Source organism: Brachyhypopomus gauderio, chromosome 13, assembly GCF_052324685.1.
Source record: "Brachyhypopomus gauderio isolate BG-103 chromosome 13, BGAUD_0.2, whole genome shotgun sequence".
NCBI classification, from domain to species: Eukaryota; Metazoa; Chordata; class Actinopteri; order Gymnotiformes; family Hypopomidae; genus Brachyhypopomus; species Brachyhypopomus gauderio.
This window is the reverse complement of record NC_135223.1, coordinates 19,946,784-19,968,830: the sequence shown is the minus strand read 5'-3', so window position 1 is coordinate 19,968,830 and position 22,047 is coordinate 19,946,784. Positions and strand designations below refer to the sequence as shown.

General features: G+C 43.2%; 3 protein-coding genes across 4 annotated transcripts; all 3 read left to right on the top strand.

Moving 5' to 3' along the window:
* Positions 1-634: 634 nt before the first annotated feature.
* On the top strand, positions 635-6,788 carry mtcl3 (MTCL family member 3). The gene is made up of 8 exons (XM_076971588.1): positions 635-720; positions 1,645-2,394; positions 2,485-2,709; positions 2,908-3,066; positions 3,304-3,375; positions 3,509-4,693; positions 4,930-5,250; positions 6,756-6,788. The coding sequence occupies exons 2-7, from the start codon at positions 1,693-1,695 to the stop codon at positions 5,038-5,040; spliced, it is 2,454 nt and encodes an 817-aa protein (XP_076827703.1). The 5' UTR covers positions 635-720; positions 1,645-1,692; the 3' UTR covers positions 5,041-5,250; positions 6,756-6,788.
* Positions 5,951-15,096, top strand: mtcl3a (MTCL family member 3a). The gene is made up of 7 exons (XM_076971587.1): positions 5,951-6,922; positions 7,015-7,182; positions 9,753-10,007; positions 10,916-11,371; positions 11,570-11,649; positions 11,754-13,344; positions 14,271-15,096. The coding sequence occupies exons 1-7, from the start codon at positions 6,545-6,547 to the stop codon at positions 14,481-14,483; spliced, it is 3,141 nt and encodes a 1,046-aa protein (XP_076827702.1). The 5' UTR covers positions 5,951-6,544; the 3' UTR covers positions 14,484-15,096.
* Positions 15,097-16,831: 1,735 nt separating this feature from the next.
* Positions 16,832-19,097, top strand: echdc1 (enoyl CoA hydratase domain containing 1). 2 transcript variants are annotated; one of them, XM_076971586.1, is made up of 6 exons: positions 16,832-16,977; positions 17,239-17,474; positions 17,548-17,690; positions 17,947-17,999; positions 18,101-18,181; positions 18,262-19,097. In XM_076971586.1, the coding sequence occupies exons 2-6, from the start codon at positions 17,252-17,254 to the stop codon at positions 18,668-18,670; spliced, it is 909 nt and encodes a 302-aa protein (XP_076827701.1). In that variant the 5' UTR covers positions 16,832-16,977; positions 17,239-17,251; the 3' UTR covers positions 18,671-19,097. The 2 variants fall into 2 exon arrangements, with proteins under 2 accessions (XP_076827701.1, XP_076827700.1); XM_076971585.1 differs by having other exon boundaries at positions 16,934-17,474.
* Positions 19,098-22,047: the final 2,950 nt, after the last annotated feature.

The window sequence follows — 22,047 nt, the reverse complement described above, 5'->3', positions numbered from 1 at the left end:
AGATAATTATACCATCTCAGATAGAGAGTAAACGCACTAAGTGCGGAAGTACATAATTGACCCCGCCCTCTATGGACCTGCTGATAAATAAATAAACTCAACTGATAAAGAACCTGTATTTTCTTTTCTTTTTTCCTTTTTTGTGTTTGTTTAATAAAGACAACTAACGTGTAAAGAATATATCAGTTCTCTGTCACCATGAGATGTCTTAACCATGTCGAGGACTAGTTGTCTTTGTGCTTGTGGAAACAACGGGGGAGAATCATTCATTGATTTAAAGATATCCTCTCAGACTGCCATGTACATACAAACCCTGAATTAACATTTAAAACATCATAGGAAACGTTTCACAATATTATGTAGTGTAAAAATGATAAAAGCAAATGTATATATTTTCAAGACGTGACGTTTAAAAATATTAGTTTAATGATTTGATTAAAAACCAAAACTATACTGTAATGTAAAAGTGGTGGGGAAACCCGTTTAATAATTTTATATTAGTGCATCATACCATTTCACAGATTTTTACCTCGAGATCAATGAAAAGGTGCGGAAATGGACCTTGGGCTCTTGGTCTATGTGGTTAAGACCCTGCCCAGTTGTGACATCACCACGCACGTTTATTTTAGGCGATTTTCGATGGTGGCCTTGCAGAGACGGATACCTATGTGTATCGTCCCCATCATTCATCAGTGCCGGACAAACGAGGATGCTGAAACGGTAAGACGTCTCTCTTTAATTATGACTTTGCGGAGGTAGATATCTGTTTTGCCAGATGACTATGCGACAAAGAAAGACTGGAATTCATCATTTGATGAATGGGCACTATTAAGCATTTAGGCATTCACCTTGGAAAGGTTATAAACAATATGTCTTTCTTTACATGGGTTTAAAACATCTAAAAATGTAGTGGAAAAACAGAATATGCTAGTCAATAAAGAAAATAAACCAGTAGGCTAAAGATTAAGACGCAGTTGGTCATTAAAGGATAATGCTACTTGGCCTAACCACGTAAATTCCACAAACCAATGAATGCATGTATTGCTAAGCTTTTCATACTTCGAAGAATAATCGTTCTCAAATAGGGTTGTGTTAGTTTATCTATAAGCCATTTTTTTGTCATTGGAAACATGAATCTCTGATAAGAGACGGACGGAAGTAAGACGTTTCAGACCGATGGGGCCGAAAATCGGCCCTGGCTTGCGAAATGTAGCGATTGTTGTGCAAACCCGAGTAGCGCAGTAATTTAATAGTTATTCAGGAAAACACAATCTAAAATGATGCATGTGCTTCTGTAATGACCAGCTGCGCACCACCATGTAATTAGACGACAATGCCACGCCATTCGCAGCGGCTAAGCCATCAATATCCCGCGACACCAATACAAACTGATGGACTTGTAATTTGTGCATTTGCTGTTTTTCCGATATTCTAATCTCACCAGAATATCGATATTTGGTACCGAGTAATTGGAATGTTTTTTATGGAACCGTCCATGTGCAAGCCTGGTGTTGAGAATTTATGTATTTTAGGTTAGTTATTTTTATATTACATGTAAAAATCAGTATATTTGTGCTAAAGGGATATAGGTTATATGGGTTTGTTTCAGGTTCAGGTTATATGGTAATTCTCTCATTTGTACAGCTAAGGGAATGGATGATGGGCGACAACTGATTGCTTGCAGATGACACCATGAATCCCGCGACAGGCAGCGCTGCCGACCCGCGTCAGGCAGACAATAGTAATATGAAACAGCAACGAGCATCTTCCCCAGCCAGATTTAAAGACGCTACACCAAAAACTCCTACGAAAAGCCCTGCAGGCAAGTCCGGTTCAGGAAAGCAGGGGGGTAAAAACAGTCGCAGTAATTCTCCCGTCGCTCAGAATTCTGGTAAAGATAAACAGTCCACCAAATCCGCTGTCCACGCAAGTGGTGCTGAAAGTCCCACTTTGAGAAGAGCGGAGAAAGGCAAAAAAGTAGAGGAGCGTAACAGCTCTACGGAAGACTCTTATGGCACGGACGACTCTCCTTTGAAGGGCGATACCAATCGTGTAGTCTCTGATCAGCCAAGTTCTTCGAAGTCTCCCCAGGGAAAAAGAAAGAATCAGAGAGGAGAGGGAGTTTCAGCCGGAAAACAAGCCGCTAAAAATTCCATGGGATGTGGACCTGGCTTCTGGAGAGAAGGATGCTTGCAGTCTGAGTTGATACAATTTCACATGAACAAGAGCTTAAAGAAAGAAGGGAGTATTCATACGAAGACAGCCAACTCTTCGTCCTCGGAGATGGAGGTCCCATCCGAGGCACTGAATAGGCCTGCTGAGTGCATGGCTCAGATCAACCAAGATTTACGGGATGAAATTGAGAGCTTGAAGGATGAAAACAACAATCTTAAGGTAGGCCTTGGTAGTTGTGAGTGTGATGAAATAACATAAGAATAATTTTGTAAACGTTGTGGCTGATTTGGAATTTGTTTATTATATTAGCATGAGATAGATGAAATGAGAGCGGAGATGGATGAGCTGAGAGACACGTTCTATGAAGAAGATGCCTGCCAGTTGCAAGATATGCGACGTGAACTGGTTAGAGCCAATAAGAATTGTCGAATTCTCCAGTACCGTGTGCGGAAAGCAGAGCGGAAGCGGATGAGATATGCAGAAACAGGTGAAATCGATGGAGAGCTGTTGCGGAGTCTGGAACAAGATTTGAAGGTAAATATTCTAAAAGGCTTCAGGCAAGTCTAGTCTTCAGTAAACATATTTTTGGCCTAAAGGCCCTGGTGTTTTGGTCAGTGTCTGGAAAATGTTATTAAAAAGCCCCCAACTACACAAACAGACCTAACATAGAGAAAGTGTCATCCATTAAGATAATCTCAAGTTTAACCTAAATTCTTTCTTAATTTTTCCAAGGTGGCAAAGGACGTGTCTGTGAGACTTCATAATGAGCTGGAAAATGTGGAGGAGAAAAGGACAAATACGGAGGATGAGAATGAGAGACTGAGGCAACAACTGATCGAGGTGGAGGTGACGAAGCAGGCGTTGCAGAATGAGCTGGAGAAAGCTAAAGAGGTGAGTGCTGTAAATGGGGAAAGGTCAGCTAATCAAGTCACAATAAAAACCATTTGATATGCACTGAGAGGAAAAGAACTGAAGGCATAACCCTGCATAAAGATAATCTGAAAAGACCAACAGGTGTAGAACTATTGCTTAAAGCCATAATTTGTAAAAGCATCAATGCTTTGCAGATCAAAACGCTTCTGCCCAATACATTGTACACTCTTCACATTCCTATTCTATTTATATCAGGCATCTCTGAAAAGAAGAGGAGGCAAAGATGGACAGAAATCAGAAAAGAAAGTTCCAAGGACCCCAACAGAGGTAAAAACAATTGTCACAAGCAAAGCATTAAGTCATTAAATGTAACCATTAGATACAATATAATGAGATTAACAGAATCATCCATGATATACAGTAACTTGCAAATTTAACATGTGGAGACTTGTCCCTATAGGAGGAAAATGAGGATCTGAAATGCCAGTTGGCCCTCATTAAAGAAGAAGCCATACTGATGCGGAAGAAGATGGCTAAGATAGACAAAGAGAAGGACCGACTGGAGCAAGAGCTTCAGAAGTACCGCTCCTTCTACGGTGATGTGGATAGTCCTCTACCCAAGGGTGAGGCCGGTGGGCCCCCCACTACGAGGGAGTCTGAGCTGAAGCTACGCCTGCGACTGGTGGAGGAGGAGGCTAACATCTTGGGCCGCAAGATCGTGGAGCTGGAGGTGGAGAATCGCGGGCTGAAGGCAGAGCTTGACGACCTGCGTGGAGAGGAGCTGGTGGGAGGCGCGGTGGAGCCACTGTCGAGGGAGCAGAGCGAGGTGCTGTCGGAGCTCCGGCAGCAGCTGCAGTTGGTGGAGGACGAGGCCGAGCTGCTCCGTCGCAACCTGGCCGACATGGAGGAGCAGAACAAGCGAGTGACGGGCGAGCTCAACAAGCTGAAGTACAAGGCCGGCTGGCACGAGGGCCCGCGCTACGGCAGCGGGGCGGCCGACGGCGCCAAGACCGAGGCCCTGCAGGAGGAGCTAAAGGGCGCGCGGTTACAGATCAACGAGCTGAGCGGCAAAGTGATGCAGCTGCAGTACGAGAACCGCGTGCTGCTGTCCAACATGCAGCGCTACGATTTGGCTTCGCACCTGGGCATCCGGCCCAGCCCTCGCGACAGCGACGCGGAGAGCGACGGGGGACGCCGCGAGAGCGACGACGATTCGACGCGCCTCCCGCCGCATCGCAAACGCGAGGGCCCTATCGGCGGGGAGAGTGACTCGGAGGAGGTCCGCAACGTCCGCTGCCTCACCCCAACCCGCTCCCTGTACTCTCCCGAGGGACGTTTTTTATCTCGAAGTTTCAAGGACCGGCAGCAGATGATTGATATTCGCATAGAGGCAGAGCGCTTGGGCAGGACCATTGACAGGCTGATTGCTGACACGAGCACCATCATCGCTGAGGCACGGGTCTATGTGACAAATGGGGAGCTCTTCAGGATGGACGAAGATGATGAGAGCAACCGAATACGCGAGCACGAGCTTCTGTACCGCATTAATGCCCAGATGAAGGCTTTTAGGAAGGAGCTTCAGAGTTTTATTGACCGTTTGGATGTTCCCAAACCAGAAGATCGGGAAAATGAAGAGCCTCTCTCTGTAAGTCCACCAATTTATTATTAAGCACTATCTCACTCGCAATCGTAATATCAGGATATTTGACAGTGGGAAAAAATGTCCATGGTATATTTCCACTTTTCCAATGGTTTAGTATTTTAACTGCAGTTTTTATCAATGATATGGTATCTATGCTTTATGACTTCTCACTTTTGCCCTGTTTATATCTGTATTTTTTTCTTACTTCTATTTTGCATTCTGTCCATCCTCTCATCCAGATGTTTCAGCCCATCATTTTGCTTATCCTCATTCTTGTTTTATTCTCATCCCTGTCATATGCTACCATTTTCAAACTGGTATTTCTTTTCACCCTTTTCTTTGTTCTGTAAGCACCTTTTTAAGTTACATTGTTTTATGTTATGTTATGTTTTGTTTTTTTGTTTTGTTTTCCAATTGATTTGGGACATTTCATTAAAAAACATGCAAGGTACGGGAGGTTTTTCACATATTTACACACGGGCTGCAGTTATTCACCAGAACACAAGCTTTCAACTAACAGCAATGACTTCAAATCAACTTTTCTACAGTCCTTTAACATGGTAAGTAAGAAATATATATTTTGTCTGACAAAATGATATAGCATAAATCATGAATTATAAAATGTTTATAGTGGAATACTATAATAAAACTATAATTACAACTGATCAATCTAAACACTAAGTAAATAATATTAACATAACAATTTATTCCGTAGACATTATATTTATTTGAAGATTTTAGAAGTAATATTTCTCCATGCTTTGGGTCTTTTAATTATTCAATGCTAGACAAAATCCGTTTCATGCACAGCAATAAAATCTGGGAGAAACACATTTATTCAGAATATCAAGGAAGTTACAAGAATGTCTTGTAAATTGAGGCATATATCCTAAGATGCAATTGCCCTGTCGGGAGGAGTGTACATGGAGACAACCTCTGGAAAGTCACGTCATGCTATTATAACCAGCTGCGAGAGCGATGTGCGAAAACTCGCCAGTGCAACAATCCAAAGGGTAAAATAGCGTTTCCACGGGGATTTAATTATATCAGCTTTCCTGTTCCACTAATTCCACATCAACTTTATACTTTTCTGGTTCTAAAAAGAATGCAGATTGATCCAAGGTAAGATAGATTTTGAACAATTGGATTAAAATATGGCTATAGCCACAGCTCGCGGGCTACATTAATGACGTGGGCTGAGTTATGAAGTAGTAAGAGAGGGCTGTGTTTATCTGAGTAAGTTAGCTGGAGTCATTCAGAAACACGTTAAACTGTTTGACCATGGCTACTCTCTTTGTGCTCTATAGCTTATGTAATGTTTTCACCCCAGTGTTACTATTACAATCGATAATTATGAGCTTGGTAGTTTCCACAGTTCACTGTGGCACACTTCTAATGAGATTTGAGTGCAGTCTTAGAGATGGGAGGGCTACTTTCGATAGAAACAGAGGGTAAAAATAACCCGAACTGTTACATCAGTGGAGCTGAGAGTATTTTGAGCTGTTGACCCGTCTGCCGGTGTCATTTACTGTGCACCGAATGGATTAATCGCTGGCGTTAGTAGCAAGTGGGGGATAAGGGGAAATAATGTAAATACCGCTGACTGAGCGGTACTAATGTTTTGCGATGATACAAAGTGTGGGTGTGTTTAGCACAAACCCGTAACTTGACAGCCGGACCTGGTCGCTGCTGCGCTGATATGGAAGGAACAGACGCACGCGGGGCGCTGCGCGAGCCGCGGAGATGGAGCGGGGCTCGGGGAAAACGTCCCGGTTCGGCTAATCGGTTCGTTTCAAATAAGGACTACAGCGGCGTACCGGTCGAACCAAGTCTGTCATTTCGTGTTTAAAAGTGATGGAAAAGATGTGGAGTGCGTTTGGGGACGGGTCGGAGTGGCGCGGTGGCGACGGCGGGTGTGTGAGCGGGGCGCGAGGCTGGGAGTCCGTCCCGTCCTCCCGGGTGGAGACGGAGGGAGGAGGGAAACGGAACCAGAACCCAGTCCGAGTCCTGTCGTCTCCAGCCTCTGTGGGTCAGTTTTCCGAGCAATCTTTACCTGGACTTGCAGCTTCTCCATCGGATGGAGGTCGAGGGCAGATTCCGTGGCAAGAGCTGCAGTCCCATCACTCACGGCTGAAGAAGAAGTTTGAAGAGTTAAAAAAGCGCCACGGCCAAGAGAGGGACGGATGGATGAGGCAGAAGGAAGTTCTTCTGAGAGAAGTGGCTGACATACAAGTAATACACGCATGAATCACAGAGACGGCACGTGGATTTGCGGTGATCGATCAGGTTCAGTGTAACACGTGTCGTTTATTTTGCATTTGCAGGGGGGAGAGAACCGACGCATGCTGCTGGATCTGAAGACGGTTTTAGAAGAGATTCAAGTGGAGGTGAAACGGGAAGAGAGTAAACGGAGCGAGCTTCAGTTGCTGTACACGAAGGACCGGTGCGCCTGGGAGCTGGAAAGAGCAGAGTTAAAATACCGAATCGCACAGGTACGTGGGCTTTATCTTAATGACTTCGACATGTTTGCTCTCAGTTAACTCAAACCATCAGATAACGGAAAGGTCGCAGCCCTGTGATCACAGGTGGTCAGAGTAGACTTTTTATTCATAAGCATCACAAACATTTGGTCGAGATTTAGCCCTTCCCAGAGGAACTTTTAATTTTAGCAGGTCTGTTTATAATTTCAGAGAAGCTTCCAGCTCCATTAGAACTTCCATTAAACTGTCTAGTGAGAAGCGACATGGCTTCTACACACTGTGGCATATGCACTTGCTTATAATAAGTAACAACAACAAAAAAAAAACTTTCTAAGCACAAGTGACTTTACGCTACCACACTGACAAAACCATCCCTTATTGAAGTCCAAAAAAAGGAGAGGAAAGGCAGGATGCCATTTCAGACAGACACTTTCTCCCTTCCTTCCTCTCTATGTCTAGTTTAAATGACAGGGTTTATTGGTTGGTCACTCTCTCACTGAACTCTTGTTCTTGTTTGTGACACCCTTATAAAGACATAGTCCAGAGTGCCTGGTGTGTTTATCGTGCTGCGTGAGAGCAGTTTTAATCCCCTCCGGTAGTTTATGCATTATCTGTAGAGTGAGTCACTGCTAGGCTCTCCTAATACAGTAGTGCAGTGAAGACTTAGATTTAGAGGAGATGGAGAGGAGAAGAGCTGTGGAATGCTGGTGGGGAGAAAGCACTGCGGCCTGGGCCGTCTACGATGTTAGATACACAGATGTCTGGGTAGCACATACTGGGCTTGGGCCTTGACTCTAGACACCTCCCCACACCCGTGTCCAATATGTTACAAAAGCTAAGATTTATAGTCTGCAGACAAAGATTTAATCAAGATTGTTTACATCTGGACAAATGAGCTGTAAAGAATTGCAAGGCATTTGCTTTGAGATGGCAGTTTTGTATTACCACAGCCTATCGGTCCACTCACAACACAATTGCACTTGTTTCTCCTAAAGAACTCCTGGAAAATATGTGTGTTCAGCTGTACAAACCCAGCCAAAGAATCGGTTGGCATGCAAAGCTGAATCCAGGGAGGAGTCGAATGCAACCGTAAAAGCTGTTTTTACTATAACCCACATCCTACCACAGCTTCTACTGCAGCTCCAGAAGACGTCCCAGGTTTAGCACCAGGCATTCACGGCAGGGCATTCGGCAGCATATTTCCCTGCATATTTTTAAAACAGAGGTGGTGTACTGTGTGTGTGTCCCCCTGTGGCCCCACCCTTAGGAATGTTAGATGCTAAAGCTTTGGTCTTGCTGTCTATTTATAGAGGAATGGCTCTTTGACACTCTTACCCAGTAAGAGAGGCTCCGTGCAATCCTAGTTTTAAACTAGCACTAGCACTGTTTTATTTGAGCCTGATTGCATGCCAATGAATTGTAAATTGAGGCAAACCTAAAAGAATGCATGCATTTTATAGCCTTCATTGGTCTAGTGGTTAATTGTTTATACACCCCATGTTTGAATCTGGTTTTGTTGTTATTGAGAGCTTTCCTAATTCTGTTTGAGCTTTAGGGCAGATGGTGGATCATTAAAAAATATGTGTGTATGCATGCATGTATGTATGTATTGTTTAAAAAACATACATGCAGTTTATTTTTTTAGAATATTAAAGAAGTCAGACAAACACTGTCTTGCAAAACATTGTACTGTAAACTAGGAACTAGTTACAAAACCAGTCACTGACATCCTAACCAGTGACTTCAAATTTAGAACATGAACCATTCTTGTAATCCCTTGTGCTACTATTCATGAAGATGGTTTAATGCATGTCTGCTAGTAAAGCCATCAACATCCTTTCAAGACACAAGCATCGTATTACATGCACTAGTTCTGTGACAGGAATGGTTTGAGGAGAGTGGCATTAGATTTCTGAACGCAGGGATTCCATTACAGGACCAGTTCAGAGAGCAACGTGAACCAAGTAAAACTAAGTTGTTTATGCATCTGCCATTGCAGCAGACACAATATCATGATTTATAATACCACCACAGGTTGTGTATAAAAATCATCATGTTTGAACGGGTTCAGAAACTACAAAAAGTAAATAAATGATATGCATTTCATTTGCTATGTTTATAAGTGTGTTACGGCTTGTGATATATACTACATATTAACCTCAATTTCTAGGTTATACTCTCAAATGGAAGCTATTCATGACAACAATAGACGTCTTCTCTTTAACAACACAGAGAGAGGGTGTACAACTCAAAATACAACATATATATTATATACACAAAATACATAATATAAACACTGCAGTGTAACATTGCCCATCAGTCACAAGGCATGTGTTCTCTTTCAGTATGTGCTTATCAGTGTGTGTGTAGGCTTAGGCTGGATATCCTATGGGATGTGCGTGAAGACATGTGGTCCCTTATATCCTACCAGCATGCCAGTCATCCAGAATGTTCCTGCCTTCCTAACCCCTTAACTTCCACTTCCTTTCAAAACCGTTGTGTCTATTTCCTCCCACTATCCCCCGCACACCTTTGAGTTTCCCTGTGGTCCTCCTCGAATGTTCAACCCTCTCGCTCTGCAGCTGGAGGCCAAAGGTCGTAACGCAGCGGTGGGAGCAGTGAAGGAAACGGAGTCCGGAGATACACTGAGGAGGGAGCGTGAGGAGCAGAAGAGGCTGCTGGCGGACACCCATACTGCGGCCATGGAGCTGCGCTGGCGGCTGGAGCGGAGCGAGAAGGGCTGGGCCAGGGAGAGGGCCGAGCTGCTGGAGCGCTTCGACGTGGAGAGGAAGGAGTGGGAGGGCCAGCTCAGGGACATGCAGCGCAAAATCCAGGAGGTGGGTCCACAGATGGAGGCCGAGCCCGTGACACGGTGCAGTCCGACACACCCCAGAGGTCACCAAACGCAACACACCGACATTCTGCTCAAATCTGGAACGCATTCCTAGACTGCCAATGGGAAATTTCAGGAAAGTGTTAAAACCAGTGATGACAATTCTCAGAGCACTAGGGCTTTGAGAATTGAAGTTATTGTGAAAGGGGCTTTTTCTTCAACATGTCTATCTTGTATCATCCAGCCTACTGTACAAACACTGGTTACAGCATTAGACCCAACATTCCACTTTGAACTATATATCTTTATAATTAAAACATAAACCTTAGCAATAGTTACAATGTGTTATTTTTAATAATTTTCGTACTTGGTGGTTAGTGGGTGGTGAGAAGAACAGGGAGATGGAAGTTCTGAACCCAAAGAGAGATGGATGAGGCAGAGACATAAAGTCATTACCAGTCATTAAACTTACATAGTTATATTTTTTAACAGAATCAGTAAGAGGTATTTGATGTCAGTTGGTAATTTTGAGGCCTTAACTTTTGTAAGTGGATTTGGGCTGCATTATATATAATTATTTTAAGTCATCACAATAATACTGATGTCCCAGAAGGCTGCTATATGAAAATCTATATTTTTTTGGGATTTGTGCATCTTGTTAATCTCAGCCAAAGTAAATAAAGTGTTCAATGGTGCTTTAATAAATCAGTGTTCACAACAACTCAATTAAAAACATTTAAAAATGAATTGAAAAATAATATATACACAAATCTTTAACCATGTCACATTAAATATTAAAATGTTTTACATATTTTGCACGACATATCACTAGTAATTAGCAATATTATCACAATACAGATTTTGTCTATACCCTAAAAGTGCATTTCTTGTATATCTGCATGTTTGCCTCAGCTGTATAATGAGGTGAAGGCCCATCGGGATGGAAGCTGTGCTGGACCAGGCATGGATGGAGAGACTGGAGCCATGAGGCTCAGCTCACGTTCAGCCAGCACTGCATCCAGCCCTCTAACTGAGCCCCTGGATGTCAGCAGCTCCTCCCTCGCCCAGCACAGACGCCGCAGCACCGACTCCACCCGCAGCTGCGGAGAACCTGCTGACCCACGCCGCCCAGAGCAGAGCGGCCCATCAAAGCAGGGCTGCTCCAGGAAGTATGTGCGTGGGGAGATCGAAGCCATTAATACTGCAGAACTTGAGAGCATTATGCCTGGGCGTGTGGGTCAAGGACTCAGGAACGAGCCCAGTGCCTCTGCTGAACATGTGGATCGTCTCAGCCCCTCCCGAGCCTCTCAGATCGGGGACATCAACTGTGCAAGCGATACAAAGAAAAATACAATGGCTCTCAATGCTGTGAGTTTTCATTTTGTATACAATAACTGAATAACAAAAAATCCATAATTTGATTTTATGGCATTGCTGTCTACACTTGCATTGTTCAATCTACATCTCTGACCGTGCAACTTTTGCATATGTTTTTTGCAGATCTGTGAGCAAATTGTGGCTCCCAGTTCTTTTAACTTATCCTCTGACATGTTTCATTTGTACTAGGCTCTTAAAGAAATAGCCAGAGTAAGTGAGGAACTGTGCAGCTACCAGGATGAGATCAGAAGTAGGTCTGACGTTAAGAGGTAAACCCTCATATTAATCAGCAGCAGTTCTTCTCACACTGAAAATGTTCCTGACACTTGCGTCATGTGGTAATGGATTCTTTCTGTTTGGTTTTCAACCACAGAAGCCGCACTGACTCAACATTCTTGCAGGAAGAGGTTGAGATGGCTAAGAAAGATGTGTTGGAGCGAAGTGACATGGATTTCGATTTGAATGAATGGTGCAAAAATCTTAGAGTCCTTGACGTGCAGGAACAGATCAAGTGGGGGTGTGTTCAAAAGGAATCGACTAGTACTGAAAATGACTCTAAGCCACCAGTGAAGAGAAGACAAGCCCCTCCCATCCCTGTTCGGAGCACGTCTTGGTACCTGAACAGAACTTCTGTCGCAGAACTAGAGCCCAGTGCACCAGAACCAGACAGAAGGTGTCAAAGTCCTTGCATTCACAGAAAGTGCAGCAGCCCCTCTGTAGTCCGAAAATTTGAGGCAATGTTACAAGAGAACGAGGGAAAGATTCTAACAGACTCTGGGATCATGTCCTGCTCAGTGCCTCCTGATTCCAAGTGCAATATCAGCTGCTGCCAGAGCCGATGGTCCTGTGATGGAAGCAGGTTTGGCAGCAGCAAGTCCTCCACGTATGTGCCTGTCCAAAAATGCCTCTCAGATGTAAACATACCGGCTGCAGGGGCTGGGTGCAGTCGAAACCAAATGGATGCAGTGAATCAACAAAACCTGAAGGCAGAGCGTGAGCTCACGGATTCACAACACAAGGGCATGGCTACTGACTCACCGACCAAGTCTCTAGACATTACCTCGCCTTACATCAGTACCAAAGTCTCTCGGAGAAATGAAATGCTAGAACGGAAGACGGCCGAGTTCAACCGCATGCTCTTTCAAGCAGGCATGGGTGTCCAGTGCGAGAAGGACCGGTCCAGCTATGTGGATGTGAACTGTACATTTGATAATAGCACTGCCATTCCATCACCGTGTCCTGAGGACAGTCCAACAGATGTGCTGTCTGATCCTGTGGTACTGCATCCAGAGCGTAGATTCACTGAGACTGCTACTCAGATATCATCACAGTTAAAGAGCCAAACAAGAGACTCCAAGTTTCCACATCCTCAGCCAGATAACAAACTGAAGAAGTTAACTTCTGACGTACAGCTCCCAGCTGTGAAGTATGATGACCCAAACTTCAAATGCCTGTCGGTGCACACACAAGACAAGGAACTAAATCCTCTGTGCCTGGAGCACAGGGCATCTTCCATCCCCCAGTCTGATCCCAGTATGAAAATAGATCAAATAGATTTAGATACAAGCCCACAACAACTAAAGACGGAGAAGTCTAGTAAAGTAAAGTCTGCTGGGTCAGATCAGCACTCTACCAACACAAAATCTAAACGACCTGAACGTGCAAGACAGGACACCAGATCCAGAGTTTTAGATGAAAATCCTTGGAAGCCTACAACTCTGGCTGCCTACCCTCGACCAGTAGAGTCACGGTCCAACTATGGAGCAGTAGAGCGGATTTTGAAAAGTTATGAAAATTTGGGACGATCCCAGCAAGACAAGCAGTCCAGTCCAGGGAGGGAGGAGGACCTCATAGAGCTCCTGGACATGCTGGAAACGCAGCATCAATCTAGATCCAGTCAAACTCACACGCATACACCTCACCACCAGGCTTTAGGTCAAAAAGAGGCGCATGTAACAGTGAAGGTCAGTATTCCAACACATAAACAGACGTCTAAAATCTGTGTACATACCTCTTAAGGACACATTAGCAACCTTGCCTGAAACAGGAGCATTAAAAAGCACTCTGGGTGATTCAGTGAGAGACATGTGAGATGAAGGGGTAGTTGTCTTTAATATGTATGTTGTGCATGTGCACAAATGCATGGACATGCAGTCAACACAACTGTAAAGAGGGATTCTTTTTTGTCATTGGAGTATAAAGGAAAATATTTTAGATCCTTTATTTTTCATACTGGATTGAGGGTCATTTTGAGCATCTGGAAATATTTTATCAGAGAAAATACCTTGTCTTCACAAAACCTTTTTAAAGCCTAATTAAAAGTCCTAATGTTAAATTCCATTAGAAACTATTTCCAGATTAAACAGTGCCAAACACATCACTTCTAGGAATCCTGGTATATGCAGAAAATGAGAATACCTCCATAGAGAAATGAAGCATTTTCTTAAATTCACAAAAAAAACGAGTAGACCACATTTTGGCAAAATGTCTTAAATCTAAACCTTTCATCTTAAGCCCTGTTAGAAACTTCAGCAAGATGCCAGGTCTGTTATGCAATTACAGAAATATCTACATATGGCCAGTGGAGGAACAATTCTCGTCACAGATTCCTTTTGTAGATTACATTACAAACTACTGGAAAATCAGTGGGTATGAAGGACATCAGACACTGAGATTAGAATAATTTTTATCTTTGGCTCAAAACAGATGCATGCACAGCAAACATGGCTGGATCTGCATCACAGTCCTTTTCTGCCAAAAATACTGTTAATGTTACACAGTAGGGGCGTAAATAACAAAAGACAGGTTGCTGATGGTTGTAAAATTATATACTACACATAAAACGAGCTGCTGATGAGATTTCTGTTTAAAAAAATGCTTGTCTCTGCAGCACAGCAAAGAATCCACAGTAATCATCAAGAAGAATTTCTCACGACCATCTTGTCCTGCAAAAAGACGTCTACCCTCACGCTGGGCTAACCGCTCTTCCTCCACATCTTCTACATCCTCGCCCTCGCCTTCACCAACAACACTAGCAACAGACTCCGCTCCACAGCAAGCAGTCACCTACTCTGCCTTTCACACAGAAACAGTCATCATGTGAGAATGAATGACAAACTACAGCCACCTAAAGCCACCTAAACAGAAGCAGGCTAACAGAATCATGCTATTAAAGTGGAATATTGCCTCATCTCCTTCTGATTACCTTTGTAGATAGCAACAATGACTGTTACTCCAACCTGTTGTTTTCAAGGTGCAGCCTGGTTTACTTTTGCATTGTATTAATTAACTGAGTTTTGTATAATGAGCATATCAAAAAGATGTGTATGTTTTCCTTTGAAGTCATGAACAGTAGGTGCCAATTCGTTCATGGTTCATGCCAAAGGCTGTGATGAGAAACCCGTGTTTTGTGTTCTTTACACCTGATAACTGTTGTGTTGTTCCTCCCCACTTTGTTTAGGTGCCTCCTATATTTGCGTCCCAGGTTTTTTGACCATTAGTGAAATCTGTAGTGATGAACACATCACTGCAAAAATTTCTTGAACTTTAATTGACTCTTACAGAACATAGTTGTATCACTAATACATGAATTATAAACTTACTCTATCTTCTATCTGAAAAGTAAACCATTATCAACCTGTTTTCCTATTAATATTAAACACAAATGCAACATTTTTCAGGTTGAGACAAATAAATAAAATCAGTAAACCACCTCACCCATTCTTTCCTTGATTTGACAGATGAATTACAGTTGCATTATTAGTTCATTCCAGAATAACATCTCTCACTGGAGAGACATTTTGTGTTAAAACAAGAATTCTAAGAGGTAACACCTTCTACTCTTGATATTATAGAAATTTGATAGTTTACAAATCCACATGAAAGGCGGTCCTGAATTCAACAGCAAAGACACGTTTGGCCAGTCATCAACATTAGTAGACTGGAGATATTTTAATGGTCAGGAGTGAATGAGGCCTGCTGAGTGTGAGCACTGAGACACCCAATGCCTGGGTGTAACGTGGTACCCTCTGACCAAAATAACGGGTGTGACTCTATCGGTGCCAGAAATCCTATCCCAATGGTAATATATATACTTTGTCCCATTCCTGATGTGGAGACATCCTCTTTTCCATTTGATGTGTGTATAAGAATGGAGGTTTTCACACCAATACAGAATGCAACATTAACTAGGAGGATCAGAGCTGCATTGGTACTCGGTGAAAAAGCTGAAACCAAGTTCATATCATTGTATGCCAAAAAATTGTGGAAATGGATTATAAGATTAAGATGGTAATTTTTGCTTTTACACAGAGATCATAAATTGTCCTCCACTTTTAAGTTATCCATGCAGTGAGAACACACAACTAATGAACACTAGGGGGCTGTGAGTACACACATGCCCAGCAGTGAGCAGCCTTAGCCCCAGGGAGCAATTGGGGTTAAGCGTCTTGCTCAAGAGCACGTCAGCCCCAACCAAGCTGGTAAATGAACCTATAACCCTTTCTGTCCTGCCCTTTCTCGTCTTGTCCTGTCCCTGCAGGAGGTCCAGGGACACACCCATACTGATCTCTATAGGGACCTAGGCCATGTGTCATGTTGTTAGACACTCAACTCGAAATATGAATTTAACTACCCCATAAAATGTCTGTCTATGTAATGGTATGTTAATATTTTACATGTTCCACATATCCTTGTCTCTTGGGACAGAGCTTGCATGTTACAAAATTAGAACAGAGATTGTGGCAAAAGGGGAAAAAAGAAAATGGGAAAAAGATAATCATATATATTAATTTAAATCTAAATAGATTTTTTTTTTTTGTTAAATACTAATTGGACAGTTGGTAAGATTCCTCCATGTGTAATGAAAGCACTTTTTCAATCCAGAGACCATCACAAGATACCTTAACAATAGTGTTCACTGAAAGAAATAGCGCTACATTCATTGTCTGATAGAATTCTACAAACATTTTATACCATCCGACTGTCTCCATTATGAAAATGAACTTAGATGATATATGATAAATGCTCACTTAGAGCTAATGCTCCTTTAGAGATGTTATTGTAATATAAGTAGCACTGGTCCACACTGATGCATTAGTTATTAGTTATTGCCACTCACCCAGTATCTTACAGCAGGGTTGCCAACTCTCACGCAATGAGCGTGAGACCCATGCATTTTACTGAAAAGTTGGCAACCCTGTCTTACACTGCAATGTGAACTGAGTAATTATGACATGGAGATGGCTTGATAAATATGCCAGGATCACACATACACACACACACACACACACACACACACACACACACAGAGAGAGAGAGAGAGAGAGAGAGAGAGAGAGAGAGAGAGAGAGCGTGTGCATATATGATCTGGAAACACTGTTACAGAATAAGACAACATCATCCAGGTATATAATGAACCCTGAATTTCAGTACATTATATCAGGGATTCAGAAAAGGATCAGAAAACTGAACATGACGTCGCCGTGACCTTTGCTGGAAGTTTGTTACAAGAGTTCAGAGATCGGATCTACAATCCAGCACTCCAGTTTCTGCCGGACTGTTTTACTGAGCACACACAGCTTGTCCTATTCTTCAAGGTTTGTGCGCCTCATAGCAAAGTTAGCTAGAAATGTAGCTACCAAGCATTATAAGCAGACAATTGCTAGAAACAGCCGAAGAACTCTATTTTCTTTAGTGGTTTGAAAATCGGTTTTACATCTTGTTCAAAATGGACTTCTGATACTAGATGACCTGCTAGCTAGTAGCATTATGTATGCTAGCTGGGCAGTTGGCCATCTGATGCGTTACGTCTTCTGCAGGTGTCACGTCTGACATTTGTTCTTCATCTACTTCTTTAGTGGCGCTAGAAGAATGGCTCTCTGTGCTCGTCCCTTACTTCAGAAACCACGAAATGCGTTGAGGGTGTTTTTCAAACACAAAAGGGCGTTGTGTTGCAGCAACAGTGACCCGCAGGAGGAGCAGATCAGGGAGAAATTCAAACTCTTTCCTGGAGGCTGCGTCGATCTTCATAAACAAGAGGCGGGGATCGCAGTGATGACGGTCAATAATCCTACACGAATGAATGCCTTTTCAGGTACGAGTCGTGACATGACGCCAGATCTACAGTTTCACACTGATCCGGATTGATCAGCACTGTTGTTTTCTAGGCAGCATGATGCTAGAACTGGAGGAGCGGGTGTGTGAACTGGAGACTTGGACAGAAGGAAAAGGCCTCATCGTGAAAGGGGCTGCAGGAACATTTTGCTCTGGATCTGATCTGAACGCGGTCAGAGCAATAGCCAACCCACAGGTATGGTTTTGGACTGATAACCCTTTCATCTATGCACTCAGTATTACCTCTGTTAAGTAATTTATAATGTATTGGAGCAGATATTTACAATCTCGGACTTAAGAATACAAACATATAGTCTCAGTTTCTATAATATTGTTCATATAATACATCTGTCACAGTGCAGTCTATCCAGTTTCTAAATTCTCTCCAACTCTGTGTCTATTTATTGATAAAGAGCAGACATGTAAACAGGATGCTTGGTGTTTTTCCCCAGGATGGCATGAAAATGTGCATGTTCATGCAAAGGACCCTAACAAGAATGCTCAGGTTGGGTTTGTGTAATTGTAGCTTTGGCAGATCTTTTGACCATCTTACAAATGGAACTAAATTTGAACTATATCATAGCTAACCTTCCTCTCTCAGTTTAGGTTGCCTCTCATCTCTGTGGCTCTGGTTGAAGGAAAAGCATTGGGTGGCGGTGCAGAACTCGCTACTGCTTGTGACTTCAGGTAAAATTACTTTGGACTGTCCATAATGAAAGTCAGTACAGTTTATATTCTGAAACTCTGAAATGTGTTTTCACTGGTAGGGTGATGACCTCTGACGCTGTAATCCAGTTTGTCCATAAACACATGGGCTTGGTGCCTGGCTGGGGTGGTGCTGCAAGGCTTGTGCGAATCGTCGGCAGCCAGAACGCCTTGAAACTGCTTGCTGGTGCAAAGAAAGTTGATCCAGAGTTTGGGAGGCAGATTGGACTAGTTGATGAAGAGCTGAGTTCTCCCTTCAGTGGAGGGAATGTCCTGGTGGATGCAGAGGAATGGCTAAGCCAGTGGACAAAGGGGTCTGCACCTGTAATCAGGGCTGTAAAGAAAGTGGTCATATCCGGGAGAGAATTCTCTCTGGAAGAGGCCCTAAGGACTGAAAGAGATATATTTGGGACAGTTTGGGGTGGGCCAGCAAACCGTGAAGCTCTGGAACATAAAACAAAACATAAGTGAGAGAAGTTGGTTGATAATTGACATGCTACTGTTTACACAGTAAAATGTCCCATCTTAGCAATGAAAAGGAAGATGGCAACGCTAATAAAACACCAAATTGTAATAATTGTGGTACTTATTTTGTGCATCTTCTGGCATAATAAACTGACATAATCCTGTTTTTGTCTGCTCAGAGAAATGGACACCTGTAAAATGTGCCAATAGACAGCAGTCGAAGGAGACCTGAGAAGTGTAACTTGTTGAAATAGTTTTTTTTTTTTTGGGGTACAGTTTTGCAACTTTGATAAAAATGTACTCACTTCTCAATTAGAGTTTTTATTCAGTCACTTTTGCTGCAGTGTCCTTCCCTTTTGCTGATGGAGTAATTTATTTATGTTTCTTCTCTGCTACCAGCCTGTAACACATCCTTATTAAATGGGGAATCCGGTCTGTTTTGTATTTTATATGAAATTCTCTATTTACTAATTAATGAAAATTCGGTGAAAACGATAAATATTTGTACCCTACGCTACATATTATCCTTCCCTAATCAATATTTTGACGCCCCTCCTCCTTCTGAAAATGTATTAAGTAACTGAGATTTTCATAAATATTCAGTTTGTCATCAAGGATGACGTCAGACTACCGCTCGCGCCGGGCCAGTGGAGCTCATTGTCGACTGTCTGTCGAGCAAATTCTTTGTAGCGATATCCAACCACCTTTCAGCCTATTACCAAGAATTGGCCAATCACAAGACTTATCGCTACCAAGAATTCGCGATGACGACACAGTGTCAACCACTTAGGGCAGGCGTACTCAACTAAATTTGTCCGCGGTCCAATTTTGGCAGATACTTGTGACCTGAGGTCCGGTGCGGCGGGGGTGGCGAACGTAAGTTGTTGAGCAGGGGGGCGAACGTAAAGCCTGGTACTTTCGCGAGTGACTCCACCCACCTCGCGCGACCCTGCGCGAACGGTGGAGGCGTTTATACTTTCGCGATCGTCACTGCAGTGTTCTCTGAAACGATATGTGGTAGAAACACCCCTCAAAACAGGGGAATGAACATTTACCAGACCAATTTTAATGTTGCTATGTGTTTCAGGTTTGAAAAGTGCTGGAATTTAGGTTAAAGTACTTTAAAATGCTTGAAATTGTAACTACTTGGTTTCACAACAAATATCTGTCTGACTGAATAGTTCGCGCGCGAAGTTACAAAATTAGAGAGGTGCACTACCTCGCGAACCGAAAGCGCGCGAGACACTCGCGCACACGCGGAGCCACAGCGATTACGTCATTTTCGCCGCGCGGACCCTCGCGCCGCTCGTGAAGCGTCAACCAGGCAGGCAGTTGTGGGGTGGGGTGGGGTGGGGTGGGGTGGCGAACGTAACACTCGTGACGGAGTAGCCCTGAAATAAATGCTCCGGTTTTGTTTTGGTCCGTATCCGGTTAATCAGGAATGAGATTGGGTCCGGACAGGACTGCGTTCGGGTCCGAATCCGTACCGCGGTCCGCCGGTTTGCTCGTTCCGTGCTGGGGCCCGGTTATCCCCCCTCCCCACTCCCCCTCTGGCCTGCACTCACACTGCCTTTATCAACCCGCCCGAGCACGCTTACGTCACCACAACGTGACTTTATTTGCAAAAAAAGCGCGCTCGCACAAAACTATGTAGTTCACGATTCTCTTTTTATTGTATTTTTGGAGTCGTTTTGGGAGTGCAGAAACACGGTGCAAGCACAGATTTATCGATAATTTAACACAACGATTGTCTGTTAATCGCTTTGCCGCTATGACTGTTTAACGTGAGCGTCGCATCACTGACGTCATGTTTGAGTTCCAGCGAAATGAACCAATCAGACGAGGCACCAAGCGGGCCCGGGCACGGATAGCGCTCACATTAGAAGCGAACCGTGCCCGAGTCCACGTGAATTGTGCCCTGGCCCACCTCTTCAAGCGGGCCCGGGCACGGTTGGAGCGCTCGTCAAATGAACCGTGCCCGGGCCCGGATCACAGAGCCTAGTGTGAGTACGCCCTCATAGCAACAGGGCTTAACCACCTTGCAACCACTTTTTGATGACACAATGGCATTTAAATTCACTTGGGAAAAGTACAACTGGTTTTAAATGTTCATGGACATGTTTTATTTATTTATTTTCTGAATTATTAGTTTTTACCCTTTTACATTTTCTAATAATATTTTATTAATATAATTATTATTATTTAATAATACTCTATTCACCTATCATGGAAAAAAGCTGATGGCAGTCCCAATCTGTGTGACTCCAAGGCTGCCCTATGTGTAAAGGAAGCCGTGGGCCAGGGCCATTTCTCCTGAAAAGGTCAAGGACTCTGCAAGAAAGGCAGTGTTGTGCTCAGGTGGAGATCCAGGCAACGCTGTCCACGTGCTGGGTCAGTATGAGCTTCAGTTTGGAGTTTTCAGGGGTCAGACCTTCAAGTGGGTTGCTGAAAACACACTGGGTTATGCTGGATACCTTGTTGCTGACATGAAAAAGGAGTCTTCGCAGGGGAAAGATGGGGAACCATGCGGAAAACAAGAAGGCATGTTGAACGTTTCCTAGAGGGCCTAAATACAAAATGTGGTGTACATTATCGTTTAAAACTTGTCAAAGGTTATAGATTTGGCTAAAACAATTGAGAATCAATGGGCATATTTAACAAATAAGCTCTTTATACAACGGATTACTACAATATACAAGCCGCTGAACCTACGGCACGCCTTGGAACTGCTGGTCTAGAACTGCGGTTGGCTGTAGTTAGCTACATTCCCAGCCGCTAGGTGGCGCATGTCTAAAACTACGGCACGTCTAGAACTTGTTTTTTCGAGCTCAGTTTTGCTAGCCATGTCCAACCACCTTTCATGCTGGTACCAAGAATTGACTAATCGTTGGCCGCATCGCTATCAATAACCAGGGTTCCCACGGGTCCTTGAAATCCTTGAAAGTTTGTGAATCTGAAAAAATAAGTTCAAGGCCCTGGAAAGTTTTTGAAAACAGGCATAAAAGACAGCCGTCCTTGAAGGTCCTTGAATATTTTGGGGGGTTTGAAATTTCATATGGATGAAGACCGCAGTCAAGGAATAATAGGGCAAAGTTGGTAGGAAGTCAATACTTACAAAAGATTGCTATGAAAAAGATTGTCATAATGTTTAAAATTTCTCATCCTTTGTTGAAAAATATGATCTGATAGTTATTATAAAGATTTTAAGAAAGTCTGCAAAGTGATTCCTTTAGCATTAATTCAATTAATCAAAAATGTCATTTTATATTCAGAGTTGAATGAATGAGAAACATACTAATACAAATTATAAAACCACAATGGCTTGTCAAATGGCCCATATCTTCTAAAGTAAAAGGGACTCATTTCAAAATAATAAATAAGAT

What these genes read in the sequence shown, in the direction of transcription:
- echdc1 (XM_076971586.1), top strand. Translation starts at nt 17,252, where the DNA reads ATGGCTCTCTGTGCTCGTCCCTTACTTCAGAAACCACGAAATGCGTTG. An exon ending in ACGAATGAATGCCTTTTCAG is followed by an intron (nt 17,475 to 17,547) that starts GTACGAGTCGTG and finishes GTTGTTTTCTAG; the next exon opens with GCAGCATGATGCTAGAACTG. An exon ending in GAGCAATAGCCAACCCACAG is followed by an intron (nt 17,691 to 17,946) that starts GTATGGTTTTGG and finishes GTTTTTCCCCAG; the next exon opens with GATGGCATGAAAATGTGCAT.
- mtcl3a (XM_076971587.1), top strand. Translation starts at nt 6,545, where the DNA reads ATGGAAAAGATGTGGAGTGCGTTTGGGGACGGGTCGGAGTGGCGCGGT. An exon ending in TGCAGCGCAAAATCCAGGAG is followed by an intron (nt 10,008 to 10,915) that starts GTGGGTCCACAG and finishes TGTTTGCCTCAG; the next exon opens with CTGTATAATGAGGTGAAGGC. An exon ending in ATACAATGGCTCTCAATGCT is followed by an intron (nt 11,372 to 11,569) that starts GTGAGTTTTCAT and finishes CATTTGTACTAG; the next exon opens with GCTCTTAAAGAAATAGCCAG.
- mtcl3 (XM_076971588.1), top strand. Translation starts at nt 1,693, where the DNA reads ATGAATCCCGCGACAGGCAGCGCTGCCGACCCGCGTCAGGCAGACAAT. An exon ending in ATGAAAACAACAATCTTAAG is followed by an intron (nt 2,395 to 2,484) that starts GTAGGCCTTGGT and finishes TTATTATATTAG; the next exon opens with CATGAGATAGATGAAATGAG. An exon ending in GTCTGGAACAAGATTTGAAG is followed by an intron (nt 2,710 to 2,907) that starts GTAAATATTCTA and finishes AATTTTTCCAAG; the next exon opens with GTGGCAAAGGACGTGTCTGT.